This window comes from Pseudopodoces humilis, chromosome 15 (assembly GCF_049639895.1).
Source record: "Pseudopodoces humilis isolate 2021_Gansu_Grassland_sample_001 chromosome 15, ASM4963989v1, whole genome shotgun sequence".
NCBI lineage: Eukaryota > Metazoa > Chordata > Aves > Passeriformes > Paridae > Pseudopodoces > Pseudopodoces humilis.
The window spans coordinates 13,991,752-14,012,714 of record NC_142214.1 but is presented as its reverse complement, the minus strand read 5'-3'; the positions used below and the strand labels follow the sequence as shown (position 1 = coordinate 14,012,714).

Below are 20,963 nucleotides of genomic sequence, written 5' to 3'. Positions count from 1 at the left end.
CATTCAGCAACAATTCCAGGAAGGTCAAAAGAAGCCTTTTCCCAGCATTTTGTGCACTGTCCAGTATATACACAGGAAGGGTGAGATCAACAGTTGGAGTCATTTGAGGACAGCCTGGTGTAAGCTTGGCGTGCAGAAGGCTCTTTGGAAACTGGAAAAGGCAGTCTTAGGTCTTTCCAGCCTAGAGCACAGCCTTGGCCCCTGTGTGCTACACCTGACAGTAGCAGAACAGGATTATCCAAATTTTTGGCCATTTACCCTTACAGTGACAACATTATGGTGGCACCCATGAGAAAAGCACCTCAGGAGTACTATCCCAAAGCTGCCTGCATTGAGGGTGCATCATGTCTAAAGCTCAAAGCTAACTTCAGGCTGGCAGAGTGGGAAGCTGGCGAGTCAATGCCAAGTGTCTGGCTGAGGCGGTTGTTTTGTGGGTCCCTGTTGCACAGCTGGCATGGCACAGGTTGCATGTGAGGGGAGTGATGCACTTGTATCTGTAGGTCTGTAGTATAAATCTGCTTTGTGCTGCCAGCTGAAGGCAAGGCAGGCTGCGTGCTGCTGGGGAGGTGACAGGGAGGAAAGGTTGACTGTCTGATCTGACAAATGTGTGTGGGTGTGCAGAGTTTCCTGTATTCGAAAGCTGATGTTCTGCGCCTGCCAGTTACAGGGATAAATGCCTCTTCAAGATGTAGTGCAGCAAAAGATTAGACCTTTGTCAGGACAGACAAGCAAGGTCTGATTTCAGCTTGCAGGCACATTTATCAAATAAAAGTTTTATTTTCATAGAAGTATTAAATAAATTATTTAGCAAAGAAATTTGAAATTATCATTCTGTGGGTCTATTGCAGCCTGTCTACACTGTAACAATAAAAAAGATTACAAAAAGTAATCAGGAAAAGATAGATTGCTATGTGCCTATTTAAAACTCACTATTCAATATTGTTTTCTTATCTCCTTTACCATAATATTTTAACACATACTTTGGTACTGCCAAATTGAAATATTGCCGATTTCAGTAGTATGATATAATTCTGCCATCATTACCAGATTTACCATTGCTACAAAAATTGCCGTAAAATGATCTGACATCACAAGAGTTTGGACATGTACTGCTGCTCCTGAAGAGAAACAAAGTACTCTAATGATAAATGATAAGTGAATGATTGCCAGTGAAGGAGTGAAGTTTGTTTTCCAAGCTCTTCAGCATCTCTTTTGCACCAAAACAACCATTTTTAGTTTCTCTCCCTTCATTGAAAGTCAGCTCAGAAACAATCTACTATGTATTGCAATGTTACATCAGCATCCTCACTCTGATTAAGTACTCTGTTATGATAAAAATAATTACTTCTTATGCGATTATACAAAGTAATTGTTTTACAGCCAGTTCAAACAAGAAAGTAATTGAAGCAAAGTTATTCTCTTAAAGGAAAAGAAAGTAAATTTTGCAGCTCTTGTGGAAGATCAGATACACTTTCTACGGAACTTAAAAACACTGGTTATTTAATATACTACTTTTTCAAATACCACTAAGTTTTGCAGTTCCAGAAATAAGTGAAAGAGACCAAAAAAAAAAAATGTGGGAAAACGATTTGGTGGAGTCTTGTAGTTGAGTGGAGAATGTCATAAAACTGAGATTCCTACTGCCAATTTGGAGACCCATGGGACCTGAATTCCCATCCTTTTTATCCTTGTATATAAAGAGTAACTCCCTTATCTTGGAGCGAAAGTGTGAAAAAAACCAGACCCAAGGAATCTGGCATGTCAGATCAACTCTGACCTTTTGTATGCTCCCATGAAAAGAAAAAAGGCCCTAAGTGCTGAACTGGATGGAAAATTTTAAACACTACTGTAGTGTTACAGTGTTTAGCTCCAGCTGTACCAGGTATCCTCTCCTAAGGACCTTGTGGGCTGCATGAATTTATGTTGTATAAAAACATGATTAAGAATGCCAGAGCCTGTTGTGTGTCTGTCCTGCTGCTGATTCCAAACTGACAGTCTGCAGTGTGGCTAAACAGAAAAGCCATCTGAAGCTCTCATACTCCACTTACATAGCTTACTGACAGGGCATTAAGCAAAAAAATCTAGTCCTATTTTGAGATACACATAGTAGAATATTTCTCTGGTCTCAGATTAATCATTTTTTTTATTTCATCTTGTCCTGTCGAAGTGAAACCTGTTAAATATGGGCACTGAATGTTTAAACTGCTAGCAGTGTTACCTTTCATTTAAATAGATTAATAATGTGTACTATACATAACAAATTGCTTTCAGCACAGAATGAAGACATTGAAAACATTAAAATTGTGTTAGGCTTTCTGAAATGAATGTATGCTTTAGAAAAGATCTGGTTTGAAATGCCTATAACAACTTCTGTGGCTCTTTCTCACACAAATGGGAAAAGCTCCATTTTTGTAGCTCTGAGGGCAAGTGTTGCATGGTTTATATCCTGGTAGAAAGCTTCCTCATAAGTCAGCACTGCTGAGGGGGCTCATGGGTTCCATGAATAATAAGTTAGCCTAATCACAGTTAGTCAAGGGAAGCAGACTAGGAAAAGGCTAGGACACTTGCAGTGTCCAAGCGAAGACTGGTCCAAGAGATGTAACTAAACAAACCTTCAGAAACAGTTTCAAGAGCTTACATTTTTAAAATTCTCTAAAGTTTCTGACCATGACAGTCAAAAAATAGTTGATGGTTAAAAGAAACATATGTAAGGAAAGCACTAGAGAAATTAAAGTGATGGATCAAAAAGATGCCAGGTACTTGAGGCATGCTCAGTTTCACCCCTTATGCTTTATCTATACTTGCATGTTGCAGCTTTTGATGCTTCAGTGCTTTGAGTTCCTTCAAGAAAAGTAAAGAGAACAGGACAAAGTTGACACCTGGAGGAAACCTGAAGCAACCTGAAGTTTCAGCTTTGAATCTCATTGTTTGGCTTGGAGGAGATGGGTGGAAGTGTTCTGTTACATCAGATACCAGGAATGCTTGCTGCCATTTTCATAATGCACTGCAGTCTGAGTTTAACTGAAGCCAGTCCTAATCTCTTCTTAAAGCAAGAATACAGATGCCAACTGATGTATGGACCAAAACTTATTTTATTTCCTCCTGAGAGACCCCTTGCTTTTCCTTGGGAAGAGTCATGTGGTGACACATAGTCAGATTTGCCAGCCCCCATGAGGTTTGTGGAAGCAGCCTGATGTGGTCAGGCAGTCTTGTGGTCATCATCTATCTTAAGTTTAAGTTGTTCCACATTCTACAGTGAGAATAGTTCTGGAAGCTGCCTTTTGGGGAGGAAAATTCATGTCTTTGCTGCGTGTCATTGGTTTGTCATGCACCATAGTCAGCAGAGCTCTTTCTGGAGGTGTCTTCCTTTTCACCTGTGGAGATTGTTCCAGCTGTCAGTCTTCAGAATACACCACTTTGAATCTGCCAGTGAAAGACTGGTATGGTTCATTTTCTCATGTCTTTGAATACCCTCTCAATAAATGCTTGAATATGTAGACTCAGATAAAGCCTTTATCCTATAAATCCTGTCTTTAATCTTCCCGAATAACCTTGAGATGCTCCTTTGCTCCACTGTGTCTCCTTCTGTGAAATGGTGAACCAGAACCTCACCCACACTGCAGTTGTTGAAAGTTAAATTAGTTGTTAGCAAAATGCATTGATGTCCTCAGCTGGAATTATTGGTATGATGATTGGGCAAAAGCAAGGCTCTATCAGATATTTAAAATTATGCTACATACTGTGGCTTATCTGAATTTCTAACATTTCTTTAAAGAAAGTGTGTCATTGAATTTAATGTTCTGAGAAACCTTATGAACTTCCAGTCTATTTTAGCTGTACATTTCAAATTACACTTATAATTGTGTTTTTATTGAATATGTAAGTTCCTTTCAATTTCCTGTTACACTACATGGGTTTTAATATACATTTGAGAAGAATGCAAACTATGCATATATAGATGGCACTTTTGAGTGTTTTCAAATTATCACAGTAAAATTGTCATATTTGTTTAATTAGCCAGTAGATCCTGCCACACTGACTTGTCAGTGGTGTAACAATTTTTTGGATAGCTGAAAAATCTGACCAGAATAGTTTTTTTATTTTCCTTTCTGTTTTTCTTCTCAAGGAATTTCTCACATTTCTTTTTGACTTAAAAGCAGTCATACAGGCACCCAGCCTTGCAGAAGTCAGCTGAAGAAAATGTCAGGTTCTAGCATTAGAATGAAGATGATTTTATTAGGCCTTGAGGTGTTTGTTAACATTGTTCAGAGGCAGGAGAGAAAAGCTGTCTCCAAACAAGAATCTGAAGGTCTGACCCAAGTGCCCATATTTATTTTTTCAACATTCTGCATACCCTGTGTATTCTACCTGCTGCAAGTGTTACTGTATAGCCTTCCAGAGCTCCTGAGGCCAGGGCTCTGGTGTGGCTGTCCTTAGAAACCTGTTATCAACACTTTTCAGCTCTTGTTTTAAATGTTTTCTCTATTCCAAAATTTCTGTTCAATGTGTAAGCAAATATTGTTGGGGTAGGTGGAAATACTTACTAGTATATATATATGTAATACTTTACAGGGTGAAACAGGAGCAACATGAATCCATAGGGCATAGGCGAATGTCATGGGTGGTTAACAGAAAAGAAAAATGGGAAGAGTTGTACTCATTGTATTTGCTGTGAGTTGATTGAGTGGTTTAAAGTGTGGACCAAATTTCAGCTCTGGAGCCAAGCTGAAAACTGGCAGGTGCTAATATTTTGTGTTTGAGATCTTCTGATGGCATTTATTGCACAAGCATTGAGTGTTAAAAGCCCCTTTGGGCTTTGCAGTGCATTAATTTCTTTGCCATGAGTATATCCTACTAAAGAAAATATTGTACCAAGGTACAGTAACCTTTAAAAATACTCTTCTGAGCCTCAGGATAAAAACACTTAATGTTTGGTTTGTAGGCACATTCCCAGTAGTGACTTCCATTTTTTTTTTTTTTTTTAAGATCAATCCAATTAATCTCTTCCCAGTTATTCCAGTATTTTATAATTTCTAACCTCTTGAGTCCCTAATCTTTTCAACAAGATGTCTGAACTGCCAGTTTATCTGAAAAAGTAATGTTATACCAATCAAATCAAAACTGGTGCTCAAAATTTTTTTGAAGAGCAGCCCCTTGTCATTCCTGAGTTCAGACAAAAACAAAGAACATAGCTTCAGCTGTGAGGTGTTCACTGGAGTCTTCTTTCCATTAAAATAGTTATCACTTCTTTTCCTTGGCAACTGAGTCATTGTTTCTTTTAAAAGAGGTTGGCACAATCTCCTCATTATCATTTTTCTTAATATGATAAGTGTAAACTACAAGAAAGCCATCATGTTTGAAAGGATACAGGAACCCTAAGGAATGTTGCACTAACTGCTTGTGTTCTTTGAAAAGCCTTAGACTGGGAAGTTGACTAAATGTATCATTCTGTCTACTTTGCAGCAGCATTGTCATTTTCTAGCATCTTTCACTTTTAAGTTACCCATCAAAAAGAATGCCATGTTATTGCATCCAGCCTTTGTATCTCTCCAGCAAACAGATCAACAACTGCTTTTGGTAGTTTCTGGAACATAATAATACACTGCACTTTGTACTTTAAAAACAAAACAAAACATCCTTTGGCATGTTTACTCCAGTTCATCTTTGCTTGGTAACTGGTAGTTGTCAGAGTTCGATACCAGTTGGAGCTGTGACTTGTTCCCACTGCTTGGAGATAACTCAGCAGCCATGGGTCTGCTGGGTGGTCTTTTATGGGCTTACTCCAAGTATCTTCCAAATTGCTCATGTGATCCCTGATAAATTATTACTAATGAACAGTTTGCTATTCCTTTTGGGCCATCTAGAAGCAAAAAAGACAATACATGTCATTGTCTAGTAATGTAGAGATCCAGTGTTTAAATGGTGGAGCACTGGATGTACAGCATTTTAGTAGTGTGGCTTTTGTGCCCTATTCATTGATTTTCCTGTGGGAAAAGAAGTTGTGTCGTGCTTTGAGACAGGAGGCTTACAGACTTTGCCCTTTTTCAGCCCAGTTTTTAGGAGTTAGTTTGTTTCATTGTAGTTTTTTGTCAGAAGTTTTTAAAAAAAGGCAGATACAGGAGGCTCTATCAATGTGGTGCACAGTCAGAACACACTGATTTCAGATGCTAGGTTTGCTCTGTGTGGGACCAGGCATCCTCAGTTGTCATATGTCTTAGTCACAGTCCTGAGTATTTAACATTACCAGACTCCAACTAGCTTTATAAGAAAGAACATGCTGGGAAATGAGGAATCAAATGTATGCAACAGTGGGAATTTGTCAACCAGAAATACTCTGAAGCCTCCATACCTTAAAGGAGATCAAAAAAGACCTCAGCATGTTTTGGCTTTGGTTTTCTTTACTGTTTAAGCCAGCTTATTTGGATCAGGCTGACATGCCAAAAAAGTATATGTTGTATCAAAACATCTTCTATAACATACATCAATTTTTTCTAAACCTGTTAGCTTAGCAGGAGTGGATCAAAGGGGAGTGTTGGCATGATTTACAGGACACACAGATGCAGGAAGATACCCACTTCAAGGCGTAAGTGAGGAGAAGGAAATTCAGACTGAAACGTTTGTTCTTTTCTAAAGGCTAAAAGTACTATAATAAGTGCCAGGTTGCATGGACAGGTTTCAGGTGGCTGGTTAGGTCTTTCTGTAAAGAGAATAGAATTAAAGGGTTGAGCATGAGAGGCAGCAAGGACTCTAGCTCTGTGTTACAGATGAGGACCCATTGTATATTGTTAGGCAAACATGCTAGGCTTTTTAACTTTACAAAAGAAACCAAGGTGACAAAATTAGAGGAACTAATGATCAGGCTTAAGTTTGTAGTTTCTTTGTACATCCAGGGCTTGCTGAATACTGATCAAGCCGTGTCTGTGTTATTCATACATTTTTGACACATCCATTTGATTTTTCAGCCCACAATCTTTGTTCCAGATTTCCAGCCCATATTCACAAGTTTTACCACTGCTTTAGGCATTGCATGAGACAAAAAATGAGACAGTTTGTGCCCCACAGAGCATTCATAGTTTCTGAATTCGGCACTGGGCAGATAACCATGCTTCATAGAGGAAAGTGAATTCTTGATGGATGGAGAGGCAAGTTCTCAACTGAGACACATAGCAGGGAGAACATCACATAGACAAGGAAAAGGACTGGTGAAAGGAGACAGCTTTTTAAGGGTAGGTTTCAGCTCTTCCAGGTGTTCACTGTGTCTTTGCTTCAGCCTCAGACTGCTGGTTTAACGGCGTTACAGTGGAGGCGATGAGGCTGTGTAAGAACAACATTAAAAACTAATGCTATCCTGGCACACCTATGCAGGAAAACCCTGCTGCAATACTGCTTGTGTGGTAAGCAGAATAAGAGATCTGGCAGAGTCTTGGTTTGGAAGGCAAAGAAACAGCTTTTGTAAAGGATTTCATTGTGTATTGTACAGCAGCATGTGGTAGCTTCATTTCTTTGTATTTGATGAGTAACAACTCAGAGTCCAAATATTAATGAAAGCAAATAATGTCTTAAACAAAAGAATTAAATTCAAGTAAGTTGCCTAACCTGGTTTCTTAATTTCCCCTATATGCTCTTTCAGATAATTAATGATCCTATTTTAAGGCCAAAACCGGTATTCTCTGGCACAAGTTAATGTTTTCAAATTCCTGATGTTTTTTTGACTCAGTTTCATCATATTGTCAGGATGTTAGTTATAAGCTGGTTACATGGGTCTAACAATTACTGCACAATATAAAACTTACACAGTTTCTGTGCTAAGCTTACAGAACAAGAGGTTTTGTAGCTTAGCAGTAAATTTTGCCTGATACTGAATTTGGAGATTTTATTTTTTCACTATGCTGCCATAAGTTGCTTTAGAAATTTAATGCATTTTATAATAAATTTCATTGATAACATCTTGTCTGGTGACTACATAACTCCCTGTTGTACTTGTATGAAAAAAAACACATGAATTGATTACATTTGGCAACGTAAAGGAGGTGATGTAATGTATTGTATAAATGTGCAGAGTAGAGTGCCTCAGGGTAGGAGTAGTTTTGTTTTGTAACTATAAATTATGGTTCTGCTCTCCTCTTGGTGTGAACCCTGAGTTTCAGAGAAGAAAACAGACGATTCAAGGCATGCTTTCTTGCTTGTGAAGCTGAAGATGGATGGAACAAATTACCAGATTCCCTTAAACAAGTGCCAGCAGTGAATAGTTTCAAAACACAGTTGCTTATTTGCTTGGAGAATGTTTTTTTTGCCAACATTTTTTAAATTGCAGAGATGAAATTATATGTTTGCATTAGTAACTTTTGAAAGTATTAGCTTTTTATAACTTATTGTGTCTTTGTTTATACTATACTGTTGTAGTGCCAGAATGTTATATTGCATTTAACAGTTCAATGCATACTTCCTACCTCGTGGGGCCCTTGTGACAATAAAATGTGCCATCCCTGGGGACAGTTACCAACAAGTATTATTTTGAATAAATAAAATCAATGGGATATGGCTGTGCATGTCAGTGGGGATGAGAAGCTGACAAGAACAGGAGGTACTGCATTTGGCCATACTGTCCACAGCAGGGCTCTGGTTCTGTGTATTGGGCGGCAAAGCTATTACTTCAGTTACCAGGAGTGACAGCTGAAGGATGCCTTGCTTCCTGGAACTGGGTTTGGTGCATGTAACTGCAAGTACCTGAGTATTTATTGGCGTATCATTGACTTGTAAGACTATAAAACTGGTGTTAGATGGTGTGAACCCAATATCCAGTTCTGGATGCTATAGTAAACAGAAAAGGTCTCAGCACACCTGAGAATTTTTAAGTATGGAGGATCATGATTTTTTCCCTCATGATTGCCATGGTGTTCCTGAAGTGCTCTGTGAAAGCTTGCTGGTTTCTTCAGCTTCAGAGAGGGACACTTGCTGGGAGCTGTTGCTGTGGGGAGAAGGGAATTCACCATCACCCAGATGAAACTGCTGCTTCTCCTTCTCCCCTCTTCGTTGGTGGCCTCGCACCCCCTGTCCTGCCGGGACGTGTGGCAGTGCCAGGCACCGCCACGGAGCTGCTGATCCACCTCAGCCACCAGCCCAGGATCTCAGCTCATCCCTGCTGTTCCAGCTGAGTGTTCCTCAGAGCCCTGCAGGAGCACCTGGACTGACTGCTCAAAGGGGTTTGTGAAGCAAAGCCTCTCCTCCATCCCTTCCCATCTCAGCCGAGAAAGCTGTCACGGGGTCCCTGGTTCTGTTTTGTTGTTAATGCTGTAGTTATTGTTGTTTGTTTGCCTTCTTATACATACTAGTAAAGAACTGTTATTCCTGTCCCCAGATCTCTGCCTGAGAGCCCCTTGATTTCAAAATTATAATAATTTGGAGGGAAGGGCTCCACAGTTTCATTCCAAGGGAGGCTCCTGCCCTCCCTAGCAGACACCTGTCTTCCAAAACCGATACAACCCTGAAGAAAATTATCGTGATCCTCCTTGGAGAAAAATATTCAACCTGTTTTGCAGAGGAACCTCAGGAGTGAGCTCCTGTATACACAGTGTGGACCACTTAGGACCAGGCCCAGCAGGGAGCTGAATCCTTTGACAGGGTGCACACACTTTTTTTACGTAGGCTACGGTTTCCTTAGGGCTGTAGCAGACTTGTGAAATTGAAACCAGTGTGGTGGGTTCATGTGGTGTGGCTTCATTAGTCTCCCCATGAAACAGCCTCTTGAGCTACCTTCTCACTGTAACGGAGCATTGTTTTTCTTCACATACACAAGATTGATTAGAGCAGTAAGTGCATCAATAATTACTTCCTTTTTTTTATTGTCTTGTAAATGCTCTAAGCAAAGAATATGAGTGTTATTAGTTATAAAAGCTACAGTATAAGGAAGATATATTGAAGAGTTATGCAGGAGTCATAGAGTACTGAGAAACTCAACAGAAAAAGAAAATATCCATATTTCTTTGTGGATTTCCAAATGCTAACAAAGTAGGAAAAGAAAACATGCTGTAAAATTTATAGCCAACCACAATTGGCTTCTAAAGCAATTTCTATATTAATTTTCATGGAATATAATTTTTGTCTGCCCCCCTTCTTGTTGAAAGGGAAAGAAATATTAATTTACCATTGGATGACATGGAATGCATCCCGTTCCCCAGCTGGCAAAGGGAACTTATTAGTCATCATTGATAGAACCCACAGGTGAATACTGTGGTTTAGGCTGTGGTCCGAAAAATGGTTGTTTTTTGTACATCAGCTCTAGTTTTCCAATAATAAATTCAGGCATATATGCACTGTGTTTTCATTTGTCTTTCAAGCAGTTTTTGGGACAGTAACAAGATAAATTCCAGTATGACAAAGACATTATTTTAGATGCCACCACGTTGTTCCTCAAAATATATGTGCTGGGCACTAGCTACTCATAATAAATTTGCTAAAACAATAGCACAAGTAAAAGGTTTATGGCTTTAACATTCATTGGAGGAAAAATAGCTTTCTTTGGAAGCCATCTCTGAAATATTTTAATTTTTTTTTTCCCTCTTACAGGGAAAAAGGTGTGGTATCCCTTTGAGGATGAGATTTTTTAAAATGCTGAAACATCATAATCAAATGTATATTAATTAATTTATCACATCCATGTCAATACAACAATGTATCCAAATCCCTTCCTAAGGAAGTCCTTGACCCAGTATAAAGCAGGTCAGATTATTGGTCAGGATATTTGCAACTGCTTGTGTAAATTATCCATTCCTTCATAAGGAATATGAATAAAAACAACCCATAGGTTTATTGTCTTTGTTTTCCGTTAGGCTTTAGTGTCATTTGCTTGTCATTTCCATGTATAAATATATATCGATATCTTCATTTAGCTTTTCCCTCAAAGATGAAACAGGCTGAGATGGTTTTTGATTCAGTATGCATCACACAGAAAGTGTGGCTGCCCCTCATGCATTACTGGCTTCCTAGAAAAGAGAGTTTGGTCAGGTTTGTATAAATGCAGAAACCAGAAAGATGCTGTGAAACAAGACAGGCTTTTTACTAAGGTTGCATTGATAAATGGTTGATAAAACATTAATAAATCATTAACAGAGTCTTTAATAAATGGTAAATCACTTGGCCATCTTTATTCCTATCCTTATTCCATCAAGGCAGTGGTTACTCAGCACCAGCTGGAGCATCAAGTTTGTAATAACCTTAGAACATCTATTCTTCACATACTAAATTTTTCTGAATGCAGCTTCAACATGCTGCCCAGACACAATATGCTGTGTCTCCAAAAATTGGGGGAAGTTTAAAGCAACAAATTTAGCTAATATTTAAGAGTACTGAGAGGGCCATTTGACAGAAAATATCACTGATAAGGTCTCTTTAGCAGCAGTGGCCTCAGATTGAGTTTATTGCTAGTGATTTGTGTGGGGTGGTCCTTCTCCTGCTCCACTGGCTGCTCTCTAAATGATATGACAAAGTTTCAGTCTTGAGACTGCCTTTGTGGCCACAGGAGAAAAAAAAAATTGGATTGGTGCTTTCTTTTTCTGCCTTTTTGTGGAGGTATCCACAAGAGAACAGTAAGGGTAGGGCTTGGCCAAACCAGTTGTAATCTATCAAAACTACAGAACAAGAAAAAGGTCTGGGAAGGGTTTTAGAAATCTCATAATCTACTATACATCCCTGTCCCAGTGTAGGAATCAATTCTGCCTGAGCTGTGCTTGACTGATGTGTGCTTATCTGTTCTTAGGCATGTTCTTCCACAGATGGAGTCCGTGTAGCCCTCTGAGCAATCTGTTTCAGTGCTACAGTATCCTTAACATTAAAGAGCTTTTTCTTACGTCTAACTGGAATTTTTCTGGCTGCAGTTGAAGTTCATATCCTCCATAAAACTGGAGAACAGATTATTCTCTCCTTTAGGAACAGCTCTTTCTGTAATTAAAGGCTGTCTTCGTGTCTCCCCTCAGTTCTCCCAAGGGAAGTAGCATGAGCCCCATGTCTTGGGAGACATCAAATTAGATCAGGCTAAGCAGTTCAGAGCGCGTTAGGAAGGGAAGCTACCTCAGTAGGAATGCAGAGTACACAGTCCTGCTTCTTTTTTTCCATAATGATATTTCAGAGCCTGGCTCTGTTTATCTGTACTTAAAAACACGGTACACTTTCTTTTGAACAAGAAGGAAATGATGGAAAAATGAAATACAGAGACAAGAAATAAATCTTGAAGGCGGCTGTTAATTTTAGGGACTGGTTTTGTAAAGCTATTTACCATCTGTCCCATATCCCCTGTACTCAATTCTCTCTCTCTCTGACCTTTTCCTTAGAAACTTGTATGTTTAAATCCTTTCCCAGTCCTTTCCTTCCATTTAAATCATTATTTGGTCTTGTACCTCTGCTTCCTTTAGAAGGTTTGCTTGAGGTGTATGTGTTTTGGGTGTTTCATTAGATCTCATCTGCATGTGTCCTTCTTAGTTACTTACCTGAGGGCTTTTATAGCCAAAAAAACAGATTTAGGTGAAGACGAGCATGTCTAGCTGTAATAAATAAAACACATGGAGTCGATTAAAACAATGTTTAAATAATTTTCAGAGAGGAGGATTCTTGATGTTACTACATCAGAGGACCACAGTGACTTTCAAGCCAAGAAAAAGTGCAGGTTTACTTTCTCATTCAGTCTCCAGGTCTGTAAAAAAATGCATGCTTCTATAGCAGTCATCTACCCACTCCAACAGTTAACATGATTTTGGAATTAAGTCCAAACCATGTGAAAATAAATCCTAACTCAATTTTGTGGAATTACTTTGTTTCCACTGAATTCCTCTTTAAAGTGTTTCATATGCTTGCTTTTCTTATTTTTACTTCCAGGAATTTCTAAATATTTCCAAATTTGAATTGATTAAAGTGTTTTAACTTTTCCTGGAAAAAAAAGCATTAATTTAATTCCCTGCCTGTTTTCTCAGGTATTTACAAACTAAGGTGGCTATAGACACATCTTAATAGATGCATTCACAACACACACTGTCTGTGTGGTTCTTTATAGGCTTAACATATTAGAAGGTAGATATATCAGATTTCACAAGCTAAACAAAATAGGGCTTAGCAAGTACGTAAAGATCAGGGACCTCCAGAAGAAACTGGGGCACAAGAAAGAATGGTGAAGTCATGTGGATTATTAAATAAATTACGTATTTTCTTCTGATACTCCAGGGTAACCTATCTGTGCTTAAGGAATGGAGTAGGAACAAGCAGTCACATCCCTGCAGGGTGTGGGGTTGGGATTTTGACCCTTTACTGACAGCAGTGCAGTGCCATTTTTTCAGGTCCTTCTGTAGCTCAGATCTGCATGACTGGAACATGCAGCTGTGTGATGGTTGCTGTGGGGGTTGCTGCCCAGACATTTTAAAGTGACATTTTTCAGATGAGTAAACTCAAAACTTTCTCTACCACTGTTCAAGGTTATTTGGTCGACAGTGCTCTGGCACCTGTCTGTAGGTAGATGTAGTATGTTTCTTTAGCTAACTATGTTCTTTATCACTTCCACACACGGTGTTGGTTTATATGCTGAGCTTTAAATGTTTGTGCTATTATGCATGTGTGGAATCTGGAATTTTCTGTCCAATAATTTCATTGCAGTGAGAATTGAATGAAATGCTTCAATGTAGCTAGGTTGTACCTTTGTAAGAGATTCTGATGCTCACGAGGTCACTATAAACACAGAGATTGGATAGTCCTAACCTCAGTGGAGGCAGGATTTCTTACCTTGTAATTGAATTTCCTCATTTTGAGGAATTTTGAATTCCTTCAAATTGAAATTCCTCGTTTCCTCATGAATTTCCTCCTGAATAGCAGGCTCCTTTTCTCATTGTTTTATGTTCACGTGTCCTCTAATAGGGAGGTGACTAGGTTTGCTTACTCTTCAGCCTGCCAAGTAAGTAAGCAATGGACACTACATGTGTTTTGACAGGCAATATTCTGAAGTGTTTGCTGACATCACCTCTCCATGAATCCCAGGCTCTCTGTACAGCATTTTTTTGTGGGGGCAGGAAGAGATTGAGGTCAAGCCTATAACTGTAGTTCTAGAATAGCCTTCATTTCTGCCTTCTGTCAGAATGCCTGGCCCTCTTTTAATTATGTGATAACAGTCTCCATTTCATCATTTGCTATGAAGAGATTTGCCACAAAGCAACCTCTGTGGCATAGTATTTGGCCGAGGCATGCAGGATTTGGATTATATTATCCCACAGAAAAGTTCACGGGATGCTGAAATCTTTTTCTGCCTTCCCAGTCCAGAGGTCAGACAATCAATGCCATTTAATAGTGCTCTTCCTGTCATGGCCCTGAGCTGCCACAGCCTCACACAGCGGGAGGGATGAGCCATTCAACAATTGCTCCTTTCCTCCTCACTGCCACTGTTCAGGCTTTGTGCAGTGAGAACGGACCCTGGGCTCCACAGCAGAAACCCAGAAGTTCTGCTTTCAGGAGTGCAGCCTGACCCATCTACCCAAGGGAGTTTATATGTCTGCCTGTCCCAGTGACTGAGAACCATGGTGTATAGTTTTGCTTTCTCTCTCCTAACCTTCTGTATGACAAATAATTTGGGAGGGACAACTATAGTTCTGAAACTGGCTGGCTTTATCTTCAGTGAACTGTAATTAGTATCAGCTGTAGTCAACCAGGGCATGTGTTTAGCCAAAATGCACCCCACCTCTTAATCAATTGTGTTATGTTATGTTTTTATTTGTGGATCATTTGAGTGGTTGTCATGTTACCTGCAGAAACTGGCGTGTTTATAAGCTTCATTGTGACCAGCCCTGGGTTTGACTAGTGTGTAATAGCAGCTGGGAAGTGCAGTTTACTGCAGTCAGGCCATTGCACATAAGAATTTCAAGATTGTATGTTCTTCTCTTTGCCTCCCTTGTCTCAATAAAGAATTCTTTCTGAGCTTTTTAGGCAAAATAAAACAACCAAGACAGAAATGCAACAGAATGCCAGAGACAACTGTTACTGCCTCTTTGGATTTTTATTAAAATAAAAACAAAGATAAGCAAGAAAGAAGCAGTGTCTCACACTAATTAGAAGGGCATTTAAAAGCTCTGCCTAAGTCAGCACTTGTGCAGTTTCTTGGTTTTAGTGATTTTCCCCCTGCTACAAGCACAAGCCCCGGTGTGCTGTTGGGCTTGCTGGGGGAGCAGTTCCCTGCAGTGGGAAGGAGAGGGTGTATCCTGCTCTTCTGCTGGTGTTTGGTAGCCATGGACACTCAAGATTTTTCTTTAAAGAAAATTGGGAATTGAATGTACAAATGATGAATAAACACACAGATACAGAAAATGGATGGATTTTGCTTAAATGGTCTGGTTGGCAGGTTTTACTGGACACTTGGATTTCCTGGTTAAGTACAGACTTTTTGAATCTGTGCGAGTCACCTGATTCTCAGTCCCTCATTTTAAAGTGGAATTAATAGTTCTGGAGTAATTAATCACTCTGAGGCAGTGACATTGCTTGCCACAGTAATAGCCGATGGACAGTATCACGAGAAGATGCTGTGGTCCTGTCCTTGCTCTCTGCTACACTAGGCATTCATGCTGCAAGCCCATTCCAGATTTTTCTAGGCCTGCCTCTTTTATTTTGCCTCTCTGTAGTCTTGAACAGGGCTGCATCTTGCCACAATGCACTCCTTCACAGGGTTGCACGCAGTACTATACAGGAGGGCCCCCTTCCTGCCTGGACTTTGCAGGTAAAACCCTGCTTTATTCATACAGCTTGGCTGGCTGACCACAGAGGTAGAGCCAGTTGCCCTCTGATGAAGACATGATGATCACAATTTTCAAGAGTAAAACCTGTCCTCACTCTCATTCTGAGGTAGTCCTGCCTGTGGGGTTAAGGCGTTCATCTGTGACCTAAGGGTGTGAGGTGGTGGGGTCGATTCCTTGAGCAATTGCATCTCCAGGCTCAGTGGAGCAGATGTGACCATTTTTAGCTCTCTTTCTTCTTTATGTACAGGAATTTGTTTTCTAAACTTTTTATTTCTTCCTAGGAGATGACCCATTCCTGGCCTCCTCCTCTTACTGCTATTCACACTCCCGGCAAGGCTGAGCAGACCAAGTTTTCTATCCCAAACAAGGTACAAGTGGGCTAATACCAGTGACCTGATTAGCATTCTGTTGTGTGGAGTGCTCTTTGCTGGCGAGTTTTTTTTTGGTAATTGGTCCCACTTAAAAAAATTTCTGATACTATTTTTAGTTGGAAATTCCCAATCAGACTGTTGCTACTAGTAGAACTGTTTGTTTAAAGCTTCAGAACACCCAGTAGAAGCAAAGTGAGCTTTTTATCTCTGTTATAGGAGTCTTTTCTATGTCAAGTAAAATATCTTTTGTTTGTTTTCTTCCATTATTATTTGTGCAATGAAAAGGTTTGAAATGGACACTTTTTCCCACTTACTGATTGATTGTGTGGTGAGGTTTTGGCTGCATAGTCAAGTTGTGGTGACTGAAATGCAAATGACTGCATGTGAAGAGCACAATGTGTCTGTGTCACACCCCAGAGGGAGGCACAGAGTCAGGCAATTTGATCCTCAGTACTGGCCTTGTTAAAGGCACACACTCAGCACTTGCCCAGAGAGTGCTTCTAGTTCATGTAACACACACTGAATTGTTAAATTGTATGATTTGAAGATGCCCTTAGCCCAAATTACATTACTGCCTTCTGGCTATGATTCCAGTAGCACTGCAGGTTCTGCCAGAGGTAGAATCTCATGTTGGAACCTGAACAACTCTGAGCTGATGATGTTTGGGGAAGAAGAGAACTTCCCCAGGGTGGGAAATTTATACCATTCTGTCATGGAGCTGCATAAAAGTTTTTTTTTATAAAGGCGGGATCTTGAAAAATAGCTTATTAAACTGGTACTGATTAACATTATAGTTCAAGCAATCATATCCTGGTTTAGAAGCTGGAATGTGATTTTGCTTTTGCTGATTTCCCCTATCTGAAATATTGACACCATACTTAGTTGGAAAGAAATTAAATTAACAATATCTGTGGCTTCTTAAACAAAACTAAAGGCAGTGCCCAGAATGTCTTATTTGGAGTGTGATTGTTACTGCCCTAGCACAGAAACTGTCACTGCAGTTTCCTGCTGCAGTGTGAAACATCAGAACTCATTGAATCAGAGAATGGCCTGGGTTGGAAGGGACCTTAAAGATTATCTGCTTTCATCTAGTTCCCTGCCTTGGGCAGAGACACCTTGCACTAGACCAGGTTGCTCTGAGCCACATCCAGCCTGGCCATGAACATTTCCAGGGATGGGACATCCACAGCTTTTCTGGACAATCTGTTCTAGTGCCTCACCACCCTCACAGTACAGAATTTTTTCCTAATATATAATTTAAACCTACTCTCAGTCTGAAGCCATTTCCCCTTGTCCTGTCACTATATGTGCTTATAGATAGCCCCTCTTCATCTTTCTTGTAGGCTCATACATAATTCTCATAATTCTCATTGTAAATTAAGTAGAAGTCACTTGAATGCTTTAAAGTGAACTATTTGAATAGAAGTTTAAACCTGCTGGAAGCTTGTTTTTGTTTTTTTTAATTCATACCATCTCTTAATTTAGTGTTCTGTTTCTGATGAGCACTACAGAAACTGGTTTGAATCCTGCAGACTGACACTATCTCCATTGGTAGAAGTATAAGCATAGGTTCAGAGAAGGTAAAATTTTGGGTTTGCTTTTCGGTTTCTATTGAATTGGCTTCGAACTTTTAAGATCCACATCAAAGTTTATTTCTGGGCACATTAAATGTTGATCCTAAAATTCTTGACTATATCACTTCAATAAAAAATACAAATTAGATTTTTTTTGAGCTAGCATTGCAGGAAATAGGCAAGCACACAAATATTTCCATGTTTGCTAGTCTTCCTTTAAAAAATAGAACAGAAGTGTCTCTTCAGAACATCACTTTAAATCAATTATGGCTGGCCAAATTCCACATCTAGGACATAATATGGCTAGGTTGTGCAGCCATATAAACCAGAGACGGGCACTATTAGAAGTTTTCAATTTAGCTATTAAAAAAGGTATTCTCATAAGAAACATATATTTAAAAAGTGTGATAAAAGAGGTGGAACTTATCAAAACAATTTATTCCTTTGACATTCAAATTTAAAGTGCCATGTTTACTCTTAGGGCATTATTTACTTCACAAGGGACTGACTGACAGCACAATATAATATTAAGAACTAATAATGCCCTAAGAGGAAGTGCAGTGAGGGCTTTAATGACTTTAACATCCTACAGTACTAACACTTCCAGCAAAGTAGTGCCTGGCTGTAGGATGAGGTTGTAAATAACTCCTTAATTTTAACTGATCAAATTCAGCTTGGAAGGAAAGCTAATGACAATCACTGTGTACTACAGAGCCTAGAGAAAAACTAAGCCAGAAAACACTGTGACATTAAGGAAACAGCTTAGTTATTGTAAGCCAACAAGAATCTTTGCATTAGCATACTCAGTGTTGCAAGCCATGTTATTTTCTGCTTTTAAGTTGGTGTACTTCCATTGACTTTATTGGATTCGGACTAATTTCCATCAGGTGAAGATCTGCCTCCCACATCTTTATCAAATCCTGTGTGTCACAGTCCAAATAAAAAGTGACTACTCATAGAAGATTATTGTATTTCCAGGCGGTGAGCTCAAACAAAAGAAAGGCAATGGCACTGAATTTAATGCATAACTGCATTCATGCTGTGTTCTAAATTATACATCCTGGATGGCTCCTACACATATCCATGGCCAAGCCTGAGAAATGGGGCTGCTATGGGTGTAAACCCGTGCAGTGTCTCCATAAGGGGGAGTGTAGATTTACAGCAGCTGAGGACATACCTGAGCTCTGAAGGGTCCCTCAGTGGTGCTTTGTCTCCACAGTTAATGCTTTTTTAAACTAATGCCATTGGTGCTGCCTTAACAATCCCTTCCCTGTGCCATCTCCTTCCCTGTTAGTATAACGCCAGTGCCCTTAATCTAGCAAGCCAAGATATATTTTACCTTCTTCATCTTATTTAACTAATGCTGACATTTTGTGTGTTCTTCTTTGTAGGACTCCCAACATCTGACCTCAGGATACAATGTACAAAGTAGGTCTTTATCATCCTAGTCCTATCAGTCAGGGTTGGGTATTTTTTTTGTCTGTTTAATGTCATTGAAACAAAGGCTAAAAAATTAATTTCTATGGTGCTAAAGCAGATCAGTTCCATTTTTATTACATGTTATGCATTGTGGCATGTTGTGAAACCAAGTATAATTAGATGGGCTGACAGCTTTGGGTGCATTTTAATTCTACAGTAATCTTTTGACATTAGAAAATGTGTTTCCTTTGTTTGCAGAGTGGAGTGATCCAGCAGGGAAAGTTGCAACTAAGTCAGTGCCACAGAAGTCGTAAGTAGTATTATTATTTCCAGCTTTAAATCTCATTTTAAATTTATCGTAAAGAATGAGCTTATTTCTCCAAATAAGCTCTGCTCATAATCTTGTCCTGGTGTTCAGGTGTTCCATGTAGTCCTTAAAAATTAGCCATAAACCAGTTTTATGTTTCCAGTGCTTATTACTCTTTCTTCTTTTTAAGCATTAGCTAACAGAGGTATGTGTGAAAGATGAGTTTATTAAGCAGAAGTAATGCTGATTTTAGTTCTACAGCTTACCAAAATTAAATCAATTTTATGCTTCTCTCATCAGATACTAAGCCTCTTACAATAGCAAATGCAACCCAATGAACAGATGATGCAGGAATTTTTACCTTCATACAGTGAGAGTAAAACACATCATACGGAATGATTCTGCTAGCTGGTGTTGAAAATCTAGTCTTGAGTTTCATACACTTAAAAACAGCTGAAAATCATAGATGATATATAAACATGACAGTTGAAAATTGTGAAAGAGCTAATTCTCCATTATGTTAAACAATTTCTCTTTGGTGCTTCTCTGGTGTAAGGCTGCACTAGTGTAGCAGTGAGTGGAGACTGAATTGTTTTTTACTTTTATCCCAGGTTCTCTAATTTGCAAACAGGACCTAAATAGCAACTTTGAATAGTAGGCAATTGTTTTATACTTATGAAAATGCATGGATCTGATTTCAGTTCAGAGCTGCTGGGTTTTTTAGTGTTAACTGTTCTGAAGTACTGAATGCAGAACTGCACTAGCTTAACTGACAGTTGTGTAAATACAGTATGTTCATTTAAAATTATTTCAAAATTATTCTAGTGGTTGCGCTTAATCTACTAAAGACACAATTTTAAAAATCCCTATAGGGGAAGAAAAATCAATGTGGAGATACCTACACAAGTTTAAAAAATTAATTTAAATATACTGATTATTAGTTCAAGTGTGTGCACACAAATGGGCTTGTTGGAGTTCAGTGATGTGTCTGTGGCTGTGTGAGAGATACAGGACTAGAGCAGATATGGGTACTGAATTCGTTGATGTACACAGCAGGCTCTGAAGATCCAGTTCTTTACTCATAAACTCAAGTTCATGGAAGTACTCATTCAAGTACAGTTGGCTGAGTAAACCTTTTCCAAATTGATGCTGAGTGAATGATCAGTTTTTAAAATTAAATACTTTTTCCCAGATTAAATGAGAATTAGATAGGAATAATAATGATATTTAGATTAATTTGCAGAAATAGCATTTATTTATTAAACTTAGTAACAAATTAATTTTTGCCCTTTGCTGTTTGGTTTCCAATGACTTTCTTTTTTGTGAAGACTAGCCAACTGTACCCACAGCTCTTGGTAACAGAACGGGTGCATTAATGTTTCAGAACATCCAAGTGATCCAAACATAACATCAAGTACATTCCATAATTTAAAAAAATGAAAAAATATTATTGCATCTTAAAATTATTTTCCTCTAAAAGCAAATGTATTTGGACTCCACTGTGAAAAATATTTTAGTGAGTGTACCATAAAACACA

General features: G+C 39.0%; 1 protein-coding gene across 5 annotated transcripts in view; it reads left to right on the top strand.

Moving 5' to 3' along the window:
- Positions 1-20,963, top strand: part of AFF2 (ALF transcription elongation factor 2) — a 339,956-nt gene that overhangs the window by 189,503 nt on the left and 129,490 nt on the right. For all 5 annotated transcript variants that reach the window (XM_088062758.1, XM_088062757.1, XM_088062759.1 and 2 more), the window contains exons 5-7: positions 16,037-16,123; positions 19,092-19,128; positions 19,378-19,429. In XM_088062758.1, coding sequence (XP_087918884.1) covers positions 16,037-16,123; positions 19,092-19,128; positions 19,378-19,429 — 176 coding nt within the window. The remainder of the gene's footprint in view (positions 1-16,036; positions 16,124-19,091; positions 19,129-19,377; positions 19,430-20,963) is intronic.